General features: G+C 62.3%; 1 protein-coding gene across 1 annotated transcript; it reads left to right on the top strand.

Annotated features, from left to right (window-relative positions):
• Positions 1-21: 21 nt before the first annotated feature.
• On the top strand, positions 22-9,843 carry ABCG4 (ATP binding cassette subfamily G member 4). The gene is made up of 14 exons (XM_008636918.2): positions 22-991; positions 3,181-3,298; positions 3,372-3,504; positions 3,729-3,779; positions 3,915-4,060; positions 4,320-4,443; positions 4,649-4,763; positions 4,928-5,064; positions 5,147-5,245; positions 5,392-5,560; positions 6,074-6,174; positions 6,348-6,506; positions 6,640-6,758; positions 6,841-9,843. Exons 1-14 carry the CDS (start codon positions 607-609, stop codon positions 7,064-7,066), a joined length of 2,082 nt encoding a protein of 693 aa, XP_008635140.2. The 5' UTR covers positions 22-606; the 3' UTR covers positions 7,067-9,843.
• Positions 9,844-11,475: the final 1,632 nt, after the last annotated feature.

The raw sequence follows: 11,475 nt of genomic DNA, 5'->3' as shown, positions 1-11,475 counted from the left end.
GAGAGGTGTGGGGCAGTTGTGGCAGCGTCATGGCCCCAGTTAAGGGCTGGCCTGGCCTCCGAGGCTGTGCTGTAAGAGCCCGGAAGGTGAAACGATGAGGCAAGGAAGGCAGAGAAGGAATGGCACCGGCAGGGCCCTCTCCCTGTTCTGTTAAGGCTCTCCCAGCAAGCCCAGGGGGACCCCAGGCACCAGCTGAGGGTCTGATCTATCCCGGACTGCTCTGGCCCGGGAGCACGGCGTGCTTTGTCCAAGAAACCAGCTGGAATAATCTGCTTGCTTCAGATTTCATACCTGTGTTCCCTGAGGCCAGGCGGGCAGGGCTGGTTCCTGGTGAGTCCTTGGGGACATCCAGGCACAGGGCAGAACATCAGCTCTGCCACCTCCCATCCTGCACCCACCGTGACAAATGGGATCGGGGCAGGGACCCCAGCAGCCCCAGGGCCGGGGGAGCTGAGCAGCCCTGCCAGCTCTGCTGCCGGAGCTGGACCAAGCTGCAGGAAGTGCATGAATTATTGACTGTGGAGCTGCACAAAATCCTGCTGTTCCTCGCCCTGAGCCCCTCGGTGCAGGCTCGCCATCCCTGGCCGGCTCCATCGTTCCAGCCAGATGTGGGTGCTGGCCCCAGCTGGGAGGAGGGGGCAGCGAGGCCTGGAGCCAGCGGGAGAAGGAGAGACAGGACTCGCTGTGGGCTGGTCCCTGCAGTGCCTGGAAGAGGGAGCCCGCTGTGAGCCGATCCCTGTGCGCTCCCCACAGAGCAGCAGGATGGCGGAGAAGGGCATGGATCCGGCGTGCGTCTCCATCGCCCTGGAGGACACGGTGTGCCACGCCAGCCCTCCGGACGCCCCGCTGCTCACCACCCACTTAAAGAAGGTGGAGAACCACATCACAGAGGCCCAGAGGTTCTCCCACCTCCCGAAGCGCTCGGCTGTCAACATCGAGTTCATCGACCTGTCCTACTCCGTGCGGGAGGGATCCTGGTGGAGGAAGAGAGGTAGGAGCTGGCGGGTGGGGAAGGGCAGGGAGGGGAGGGGACCTGCAGGGCTCTCACACCCGTTCTCGTTCCCGTTCTGCATGCCATGATCTCACCCTGGTCTGTCCGAGTGCCAGGGGCTCTTTGTGGCCGCTTGTTTGTTCTGGGTGCCCGCGGGAGGAGGGGGAAGGCTCTTGTCCCGCAGCAGTTGCTGCGTGCCTGCGTGTGCTGTGCAATGCCGGGCGAAGGCCGAGCGCATTCCAGGGAAACCTCTGGCCAGGGCAGCTATCCTGGGGCAGCCAGGAGGGATGGGATGGGATGGGATGGGATGGGATGGGATGGGATGGGATGGGATGGGATGGGATGGGATGGGATGGGTTTCCCCAGCACTGCTGTTTGGGGTATGATGGCTGTGTGGGATGCAGCAGGAGAGCCCAGGGCTGCCCCAGCTCAGAGCCTGGCGAGGAGCAGGTGTGGTTTGGGGGGGATTTCCTCTCCCTGTGCAGCCGAGGCCCTGGCTCCCCTCCCTGTGTACGACTCTGGCCGAGAGCTCAGGGAGGGGAGAGGGGAGGCAGATGGTGGCTGGTGGGGGGTAGTCCGCTTTAATTAGCGCTCTCAGTTAATGGGATGCCAATCAGGCAGCCCGATAAGATGGAGGGTGAGCTGATCTGCAGAAGCCGAAGGCAGGCGGGGACGGGCAGGGGCCGAGCTCACAGGGCTGCCCGGTGAGGCGCCCTGCCAGCCAGGAGCGCCGGACGGAGCTCTGCCCCTGTCCCCGGGCTGTGCAGCTCGGGAAACCGAGGCACGGAAACACGGTGGGAGCAGCCCCGACATCTGCCGGGATGGTGCCTCCCTCTTTCCCCGGGATGCTGAAGAGGCATCCCAGGAGGATCCATGGCACAGCCGCGGGTGCGCCAGGGCCCATTGTGCTGTAGCCCCCAGGAGGGAACCGGCTGCTTGGCAGCGGGCCAATGCCCTGCAGCGAGGGAGGGGAACAGGCTCGGGCAGCTAGACCAGGTGGGAGCAAGCGAGGGGTCCGGGGGTCGCGGGGATGGCGCGGGGAGAGGCGCTTTTTTCCCCCCGTTCAGGCAGAGCTGGCGGAGCGGGCGGGGGCTCGCGGTGGCTCTGGCCACAGCCCCCGGCCCCGGCTGGCCCGCCGTGCTGAGGCAGGAGGTTACTGGCAGTCAATGAACGTGAGTAACCGCTGCGCAAGCCACAGTGCCGCCGACGTGAGCAGCATGCGCGGTGCGGAGCCGTGCGCGCTGCCGGGGGGGCTGCCGGCCCCGCTCGCCCCGGCCACCCTGCGCAGCCCCCCGCCCTCCCCTGGCCGCCCCTCCGCCCGCGGGACCCCCTCCTGCTGCAGCGTTCCTGACCCCGAGGGGTGCAGAGGAGGAGCGGGGGGCTCGCGGGGCTGGATGACCTTCCCTGGGGATGGACAAGCCAGAGGGGTCCGCAGGGAGGTGGGACTGTGAGTGGTCTGTCCCTGGGGTTGCCCCAGCTTGGATTTGTCGCCCTTGCCCCACACCAGCTGTCCCCGTGGGGCACAGAGGGGGTACATTTCCATGAGAGGGATGCTCAGGCTCGGTCCGTGGTGTTATCGCCCCGATGCCATTGCTGTCCAGCCAGGGCTCCATTTCAGGGGCAGCTCCTGAGAGCCTGAGGCTGTGCTTGTTCCTTGCTCCCGACACATCGTGTTCCTTCTGCCAGAAAATGCTAATCAGCCGCGTTTAGAGCAGAGATAATTCCAGGTCTGATTAGCAGTGGCTGCTGCCGGGTGCCACAGCGTGAATGCCAATGAAGGCAGCAGCCGGATTGGGAACTCTGCCTGCCCCGTGCTGCCCTGCTCCTCGCTGGCCCTGTCCCCTGGCCTTAGGGATCAGCATCTGAAGACATGCCCAGGACCAGTGTCACAGCCTGGTAATCTTCCTTGGCAGCTCTGTGCCCTGACCTGGGGATTTCCCTGGTCTTTGCTGTGATCCAGGTCAGGAGCTTCTTTGGCACTGGGAATCAGTGGGATCAGCGAAGGACCAGGGGCAGGGATCATGCTGGAGGTGGCAGCTGCTGTGGCTATAGCCCTGGGGGTGCTGATGGAGACACCTCCAGGCACGGCACATGGAGGCCCTGAGGTGCCCCAGGTGCTGGGGTGGCATCGCAGTCCCCATAGCACGGCTGCCCTGGGAAGCCAAACCCCTGCTGCTCTCTCCCTCCAGGGTACAAGACTCTCCTCAAATGCCTGTCAGGGAAGTTCTGCCAGCGGGAGCTCATTGGGATCATGGGCCCCTCGGGAGCTGGGAAATCCACGCTGATGAACATCCTGGCTGGCTACAGGTGAGGCTGGGGGCAGCCTGCGGGGCTGGGGGTGCAGGGCTGTGCTGCATTCCCTCACACGTCCTTCCTGCAGGGAGACTGGGATGAAGGGGCAGATCCTGGTGAACGGGCGGCCGCGGGACCTGCGCACCTTCCGCAAGATGTCCTGCTACATCATGCAGGATGACATGCTGCTGCCACACCTCACCGTGCTCGAGGCCATGATGGTGAGCTCTGGGGTCATCCTGTGGGCTGTCTCCTTGTGGGCACTGAGCCCACACTGACATCAGGCATTTCCAAGGGCTCTGGGACACGGGAACAAAATCCTGCTGTCCTTGCTGCCTTTGTCCTGAGCCACTGCTCCTGGGCGGGCAGGGATGGAGCCGTGGTGCAGCCGGTTCTGTTCCTGACACCTGACAGTTGTGTCTCCCTGGCCATCCTCTCCCTGCAGGTGTCTGCTAACCTGAAGCTGAATGAGAAGCAGGAGGTGAAGAAGGAGCTGGTGAGTGCTGAGGAGGGTGGGCCCAGACCCCCTCATCTCCCCCCAAGACAGGGCTGAGGGGAGCAGGGGATGGCAAGGAACTCCTGGCGAAGGGAGGTGGATGAAAGTCCATGAAAACCCTTGGCTGTCTCACAGGTGAACGAGATCCTGACGGCCCTGGGGCTGCTGGAGTGCTCGTACACCCGCACCAGCTCCCTGTCGGGGGGCCAGCGCAAGCGCCTGGCCATCGCCCTGGAGCTGGTCAACAACCCGCCCGTCATGTTCTTCGATGAGCCCACCAGGTGAGGCCACAGGGGCTCCCAGCGCTGCCCGCCCAGCTGGGCTGCCCGGCTGGCATGGCCAGAACCCTCCGGTGCCCACCTGAGTGTGGGATGGGACTGTGCCCCCTGGGGCTGGTGCTCTTCTGCATCAATCTGTGGGGAGGGTGCCCACAAGGAGAGGCAAGCAGGGGCATCTTTGGGACGTTCTTCTCCCCCTCTCAACTCTCCCCTTCTCTCTCTGCTGTCTCTCTCTCCTCCTCCCCACGCTGCGTGGCCACAGCGGCCTGGACAGTGCCTCCTGCTTCCAGGTGGTGTCCCTGATGCGGTCCCTGGCTCAGGGTGGGCGCACCATCATCTGCACCATCCACCAGCCCAGCGCCAAGCTCTTCGAGATGTTTGACAAGGTTTGGGCTGGGATGGGGTCCCTCTGGCCCCAAGGCCCAGGAGAGGGGCCATGGGAGGGGTGGGCTGCAGGCATTTGATCTGGGGCTTGTGTGGCTGGGGTCTGGCAAGCGTGGCCTGTGTCACCCTGGCACAGGGAGGTGGGCAGGAGCAGGGGGCAGTGCCCTGGCTGCCCTGCACCTGCCACATCCCAACTTTCTCTTGCAGCTCTACATCCTGAGCCAGGGCCAGTGCATCTTCAAGGGTGTCGTGACCAACCTCATCCCCTACCTGAAGGGTCTTGGCCTCCACTGTCCCACATACCACAACCCCGCTGACTTCAGTGAGTGTCCCTATCCCAGCAGAGGGTGGCGAGCTCCAAACCCAGTGCCCAAGCCCTGGCAGCTGCCCAGGTCACCCCCAGGTTGCCCAAGGGTGATGCCTGTGCCCTTCCTGTTAGGTGCTGGCTGGCTCAGCACCTCTCAGGGGTCCTGTCCTCCTCCACAGTCATCGAGGTGGCCTCAGGAGAGTATGGGGACCTCAACCCTGTCCTGTTCCGTGCTGTCCAGAATGGGATGTGCACCATGGCTGAGAAGAAGAGCAGCCCTGACAAGGCAGATTCATCGTGCCCAACCTGTGGGACGGTGAGTGGGGGGTCAGAGGAGCCTCCTGTGCCAGCAGGGACCCTGTGGTGTGACCCTGAGCCATGTCCCTGTGCTCTTGCAGGATGTGGATCACATTGAGAGCCACACATTTGCCACCAGCACCTCAACTCAGTTCTGCATCCTCTTCAAGAGAACCTTCATCTGCATCCTAAGGGACACGGTGAGGGCACGGGAGGCTGGGCCGGGGCTTGAGGCTGGGCTCTGTTGGGGGCTGGCAGAGACAAGGAGTTAAATGGGCTGTCTGCTGCTCCCTTGGGATGTTTTTGGGGTGCAGCCCCACCTTGTTGAGCCCCCCTGTGCCTGCAGGTGCTGACCCACCTGCGCTTCATGTCCCACATCTGCATCGGGGTGCTCATCGGGCTGCTCTACCTGCACATCGGCAACGACGCGGGCAAGGTCTTCAACAACACCGGCTTCCTCTTCTTCTCCATGCTCTTCCTCATGTTCGCCGCCCTCATGCCCACCATCCTCACCTGTAAGGAGCTCCTTGCCCCAAAATCCCTTCGCTGCTCCCGGATGTTGGGGTGCTCCGGCTGTGTGGCCGTGTGTGTGTGCTGGGCAGGGTGTGGGCAGCCAGAGGGATTGGGCAGAAGGGGGAAAATGAGAAAGAAGAGGAAAAAAATTAAAGAAGAGGGGAAAAACTTGTGTTTGCCTGTGCTGCAGCTTTGCCCTTCGTTTGGCTATAATATCCTCGTTGGCTCAAAGCAGGTTTGGGTTTGGTTTCAATTTATTTTTTTTCTGAGAATCCGTGTTTTCTGCTTCGCCTCTTTTCTTAAAAAGCCCCACCCAAGCTGACTTTTCCATGAGGAAATTTCCCGTATCAGGCACTGATTTTTTTTTTCCCCGATGAAGGTTTGGGCACCCTCTCATGCTGCAGGCAGGGGGTTACCTGGTGCATCTCCCCTGCCTGCACCAGGGAAGGTGGGAGAGGGGCTGGAGCACCCCAGGGCAGGGAATTGCTGGCTGCTCACTCCCTGTGTCCCTGCAGTCCCCCAGGAGATGACCGTATTCCTGAGGGAGCACCTGAACTACTGGTACAGCCTCAAAGCCTATTACCTGGCAAAGACCATGGCAGATGTGCCCTTCCAGGTGAGCTTTCCATGGATTTAACCACCACTGATGCTGAGGTGCCTCCCTTGGCACAGCCAATTCCTCCCCAGTGCCCCAGGCTGGCCATGGAGGGGTCCCTGCCTCCCCCAGGAGGCTCTGTGGGGTGAGGATGGCCGTGGGTGCAGCAGGGCGGGGTCTCTGTCCCCGTGCAGGTGATCTGCCCCATCGCCTACTGCAGCATCGTGTACTGGATGACGGGCCAGCCCCCCGAGGCCACGCGCTTCCTGCTCTTCTCCGCCCTGGCCACCGCCACGGCCCTGGTGGCCCAGTCCCTCGGGCTTCTCATTGGAGCTGCTTCCACTTCCCTGCAGGTCAGACGGGGCTTTGCCTGCTCCATGGAGAGTTGCAAGAGGTCCCATGACGATTTGGGGTGGAGGGAAGTGCTGCCCACAGCTGGTGCAGCTGTGGGCAGGGGCGTGACCCCCAGTGGCCTCTACTCCCCAGGTGGCCACCTTTGTGGGACCCGTCACTGCCATCCCCGTGCTGCTCTTCTCGGGCTTCTTCGTCAGCTTCAAGACCATCCCCACCTACCTGCAGTGGAGCTCCTACGTCTCCTATGTCAGGTGGGCCCCCAGCTCCGGCCAGAGCTCCCTGTCCTGGGCTCCCCTGAGGCCCCTGGTGACCCTCAGGTGTGCTCTGCCCTAGGTATGGCTTCGAGGGGGTCATCCTCACCATCTACGCCATGGAGCGCGAGGACCTGGAGTGCCTCGAGGACTTCTGCCCTTTCCAAAAGCCCATCAAGATCCTGCAGGAACTGGATGTGGAGGAGGCCAAGCTCTACCTGGACTTCCTCATCCTGGGCATCTTTTTCGTCATCCTGCGGCTCCTGGCTTACCTGGTCCTCAGGTACAAGGTCAAATCTGAGAGATAAAGGGGCCGTGGGGTCCCAGTGCCACTCCCGGGCCTGGCCTGCTGTGAGAGATGTTCTGCAGACGGACACGGTGCTCCTGCAGGTCCCGGACCGTGGCGGAGGCTTTGGGAAGTGCCAGCCAGGCCTGGCTCAGTCGAGAAGGGTTTTGAGACATCTCGGAACTGTTTTAACCTTTCCACACACTCTTCATTGCAAAACGTTTTGTACAGCCCGGGCATGTGCCACCCTCCCCCCCAGGACTGATGGCCCCGCGGAGCTTGGGTCCCCTCTTGTCATCCCTGCCTGGCGCTGCCCTGGGGACACCAGGGACAGTCCTGCGGAGGTGATTTCTGCCGAGCACGGCTGGGAGGAGCCTGCTCCCTGCAGGGGGAGCAGCGGGCTGGGGCTGGGCTGGGAGGAGGGAGCTGCAGAGTTGGAAGAGCAGCTCATGGCCCCGTTCCTCGTCCCGGCCAGCAGCGCGTGAGTCAGAGCTGAGAAGAGCCCAAAGATGCCATACGTGAAGTTGCACAAGGCTTTAGTGTTTCCTGTCGCCGTAGCCACAGAGATTGCTGCATCCCCCTTTCCTTTCTGTGCAAATCCTCCTCCTTTTTTTCCCCTTTTTTCCTTTTTTTTTCCCCCCCCACAAACCCTACTGCATCCCAGTCTTCACGGAGGGGAAAGGGAGCCAGCGGGCAGAGATGGACTTGGGGCTCTGTCTCAGACTCCTGCTGGGATGCCATCCTCAGAGACAGGGTCTTCAAACCAGGGTCTGCGGGAACAGGACAGTGTTCACAGACCTTAGGGAGTCTCACGCTCAGTCCCTGTTGTCTTTGGGGTCGGAGAAAGAGGGTCTGAACCAAACCAACCAACGTGGAGGGAAGTGACTGGTCCCTTCAAGTGCTTGCATGGAGCAAGGAGGATTTAGGTTCCCACACCCTGCCAGTTCCAGGAGGCTGAAAAACAGGGCTGGGCTCAGCTGTGTCATCACAGGAGCCTCTGCTGCAGGAGGAGAGCTGGCCCTGAGCCCTTCCCACAACCTCCCTTCCCCCGGCACCACTGGGGCTGTCTCAGCAGGACAGGGAGGACGCGCCTCGCTCAGCACCGACTGTGCAAGGAGGGGATGCCAGGGACACCCGGCCTGTCACAGTGCCAACCTCCCAGGGTGACACTGTGCAGAAGGGGGTCCCAGCAGTGCTGAACTGGAAACCAGGTGAGATCCCAGAGTGGTTTGTTTGCAGCGAGTGATCTGGACGCTGGGAAGGCCTTTGCACTTTGTGACTGGTACCGCTAAAAGATCCCTTTTGGCACACGGCTCTGGTGGCTCCTCCAAAGTGGCACACCTTGCGGAGGAAAGGCAGTTCGGCACCTTGCTGGCTCTCCAGAGGAACTGAGCTGAGCCCAGGGCTGGTGGGGCACCTGCACAAGCTGCTGTGCTGGGAACACAGCACCCTGCTCACCTGCACAGCACAGGCTCCGTGGGTGCGCTGGCACTGCTGGCACCGGGCTGCACTTGTCACCCACAGGTTTTTGGCGAGCACAGATGTGGGGGAGGCAGCCCTGCCCCACCCTGGCAGGCTGGCCCTGGTTCAGGTCAGCCTGAGGGGTGCTGCTCCTGGCACTCTGAGCAGCCAGGGACTGCAGGGCAAATGCCAGATTCCAGCAGAGTCCTGGAGACTGATCTTTGGTTTTGCTGGCTCGGGTTGGGGCTGCACAGCAGAGTCTGGCTGGCCTGACACTGATGCTGGGCACTCAGCAAAGCCGAGTTTCCCCTGCCTGGAGGGCATCGAGGAATGTTTGGCCATGGGGCTCTCCTGCACAGAGGGTCTGGAAGCAGGACACACCCTGCTGCCCTTTCTGTGCAGAGCATTGGGCTTTTCCCCAGGGACTATTGTCTGACTTTGCACCATCCCTGACAAAATTCCCCTCTGCTCCTGGATCTTCCTTCAGTGCCGTGCTCTGCAGTGGAGCTGTGGCAGCTGGAGGGCTGCAGGGTCCTGGGCACAGTGCTGCCAACCACAGCCACAGGGGCACGGAGGAGTGGGGGACAGTCCCTGTGTCTGCTCTGTCACGAGGTGCATGGATGGGCAGGGAGCGGGGGATGGTGGGGCTGTCACCCTTCTCCATCTCCTTGTCCCTGGAGCTGATGGGACTGATGTCCTGCTTCTGTTCTGCTCTTGGGCTGGCACTAGTTAAGCCTGGCCCAGCACAGAGCATGCTCTGCTGGGCTGAGGCTCTTCCCTGGATGGATCCCGAGGTGCAGGAGGTGTCAGCGGGGCAGCTTTGCACAGCTCCTGCGTCCTCCCTGGCATTTGGGGCTCTCGTGGTGGGTCCTGCCTTCTGCACCCTGGAGGCACGGCCGTCCCCAGCGCTGTGTTCTGCACCCAGCACACCTGGACACCCCTGTGCCATCACAGCCAGGGCCACCACCACTGCCAGGAGGACCAGGACAAGACAGACTAGTGTGTGGAGCAAAGGCTGCTACCAGCAGGCACCAGTGACTGCCACTGCCCGTGTCCCCCATGCACAGGGAAGGCTTTGTTGACCAGGGCTCCCACTGCTGGGCCCAGCCTGTCTGGGATGGGGCAGCTGGCAGCACCCCTGGGATGTCCAGGAGGGCTCAGCACAGCCTGTGCCTCCTGCACCGGTGCGTTGCAGTGTCCCAGCTGACCAGGTACGTGGCCACTGCGGGGCAGAGGCGCAGGACAAGCCCTGGCGCTGCAGGATGGCTGTCCTCGATCTGGGCAAGGGCTCTGGGGGGTGGGGGTGATGGGGCAGGCCCCTCGTCCCCGGAGCAGCAGGACACAGGTGAATGTGTTGGTACAGAGGGGCTGCGATGAGTGAGGGATGTGGCACAGGGCAAAGGCACCCTCGGTACTGCCTGAGGAAGCGAGCTGAGGTGCCACTGTCCTTTCCCTCTCCTCAAGGACAGTCCCTGAGGTGGTGGAAGGTGCAGGGAAATGCAAAGGGAAGAAGCACGTTTGCACTGAGCCCCCAGGCCGGTGTGGCTGGGCTGGGCTGGGCTGAAGGATGAGCTGAACCGGAGTTTTCCCCTTCCCAAGCTGGTGCCTGTCTGGGCTGGGCTGGGCTGGGCTGGGCTGGGCTGAGCAGCCGGGGGTTATTGTCCCTCTGCTGCCGGGATGGTCCCTGTCCTGCAGGAGCAGGTTGTCTCTGCCCTGGCATGGCAGAGGGATGGGGTGCAGCTGTCCTGCTCCCGGGGCCCCTTAGGGAAGCAGCAAGGATGCACTTTATCAGGGCAGGGAAGCAGAGCCGTGGGTGCTTCTGGCTGCAGGAATCCCACGAGAGAACGCAGCTGGATAATCACTAGGAGCGTGATGGAGGAGAGCAGGCTTCTTCCCCCACACCTCCTCTCCTCTCCTGCCTTCCCTTGTGATGCACTTTGCGTGGATGAGGGTGGGGTTCAAGCTGTGGCCCTGGCTCCCTGGGAACACCGGTCAAGCCTCAACCCACCACAAACTGCTTCAGGCCCTTCGGCCCACGGCTGTATCAGGTTCTGCCTCTCACCGGTGCTGGGATGGCAGGCAGGCAGGCAGGGGTATGGCCACTCACCTCCATGCATGTCCAGGCCACCTTTATCACACGCAAAAGAAGAGCAAATGCTTCATCATCTGGCTGGGGGTTGCTGGAGGGGAGACTGGGCTAGAACAGGGAGGGGATGGGGCTTCTCCCAGGGTTTTACCCCTCCCCCAAATCAGGCAATAAAACAGTGTTTCCTTCTCACTGTGTGGACACCATTTGTCCTGTCCCTCTGCCACGGGCAGCCTGGGATCTCTGTGTGTGTCCCTGCCGCGCTGGACCCTGAGCTTTTCCAGCCTTCACCATGTCCACAGGTGCAGAGGAGGCTGGACAGTGCGGGGTACGTGTGATCCCGGGGGCAACCATGCAGAGAAGTGCAGCCATTGAAACTCACATTTCCACAAGACACAGGCGTGAGCTGCTTTCTCCCTGGGACAGCTTGCCAAAATAAATGCAGGTAACAGCTCAAAGGCCGGGGGAGTCTGCTGGCACAGCTCTGTTGTGGCAGCTGGTCAGGTGGCATTTGCCCAGGTCCTTCTGCCTTGCTGGGAGGGGGCTGCAAAGTGGGACCAGGGCACTGCTGCCCACAGCTGCAGCCTGGCAGGAACCAGGCAGGGTGGAGGTGAGGCCCTGGGCTCTCCAGGCTGGGCTGCACACGCAGGTAAGTGCCCCGCAGGGACGGGGTGCCAGGTCCCAGCTTGCTGCTGGCACTCACCAGTGCCCAGAGGGTCCCGGGAGCTGTAGGGCAGGAGGAGATGTTGCGGTTTGTGTCGGTGTTTCCGAGATGCCAGCTGTACTTGTTGGATTTCACACATCAATAAAACTTATATTTATAGTGTACTGCCTGGATGTCTCCCTTTGCTGAGAGCCTCGAGGGCACACGTGTGAGGGGGGGG

Source organism: Corvus brachyrhynchos, unplaced genomic scaffold, assembly GCF_000691975.1.
Source record: "Corvus brachyrhynchos isolate BGI_N302 unplaced genomic scaffold, ASM69197v1 scaffold46, whole genome shotgun sequence".
NCBI classification, from domain to species: Eukaryota; Metazoa; Chordata; class Aves; order Passeriformes; family Corvidae; genus Corvus; species Corvus brachyrhynchos.
The sequence above is the reverse complement of the archived record's forward strand: the minus strand, read 5'-3'. Positions and strand labels throughout refer to the sequence as shown.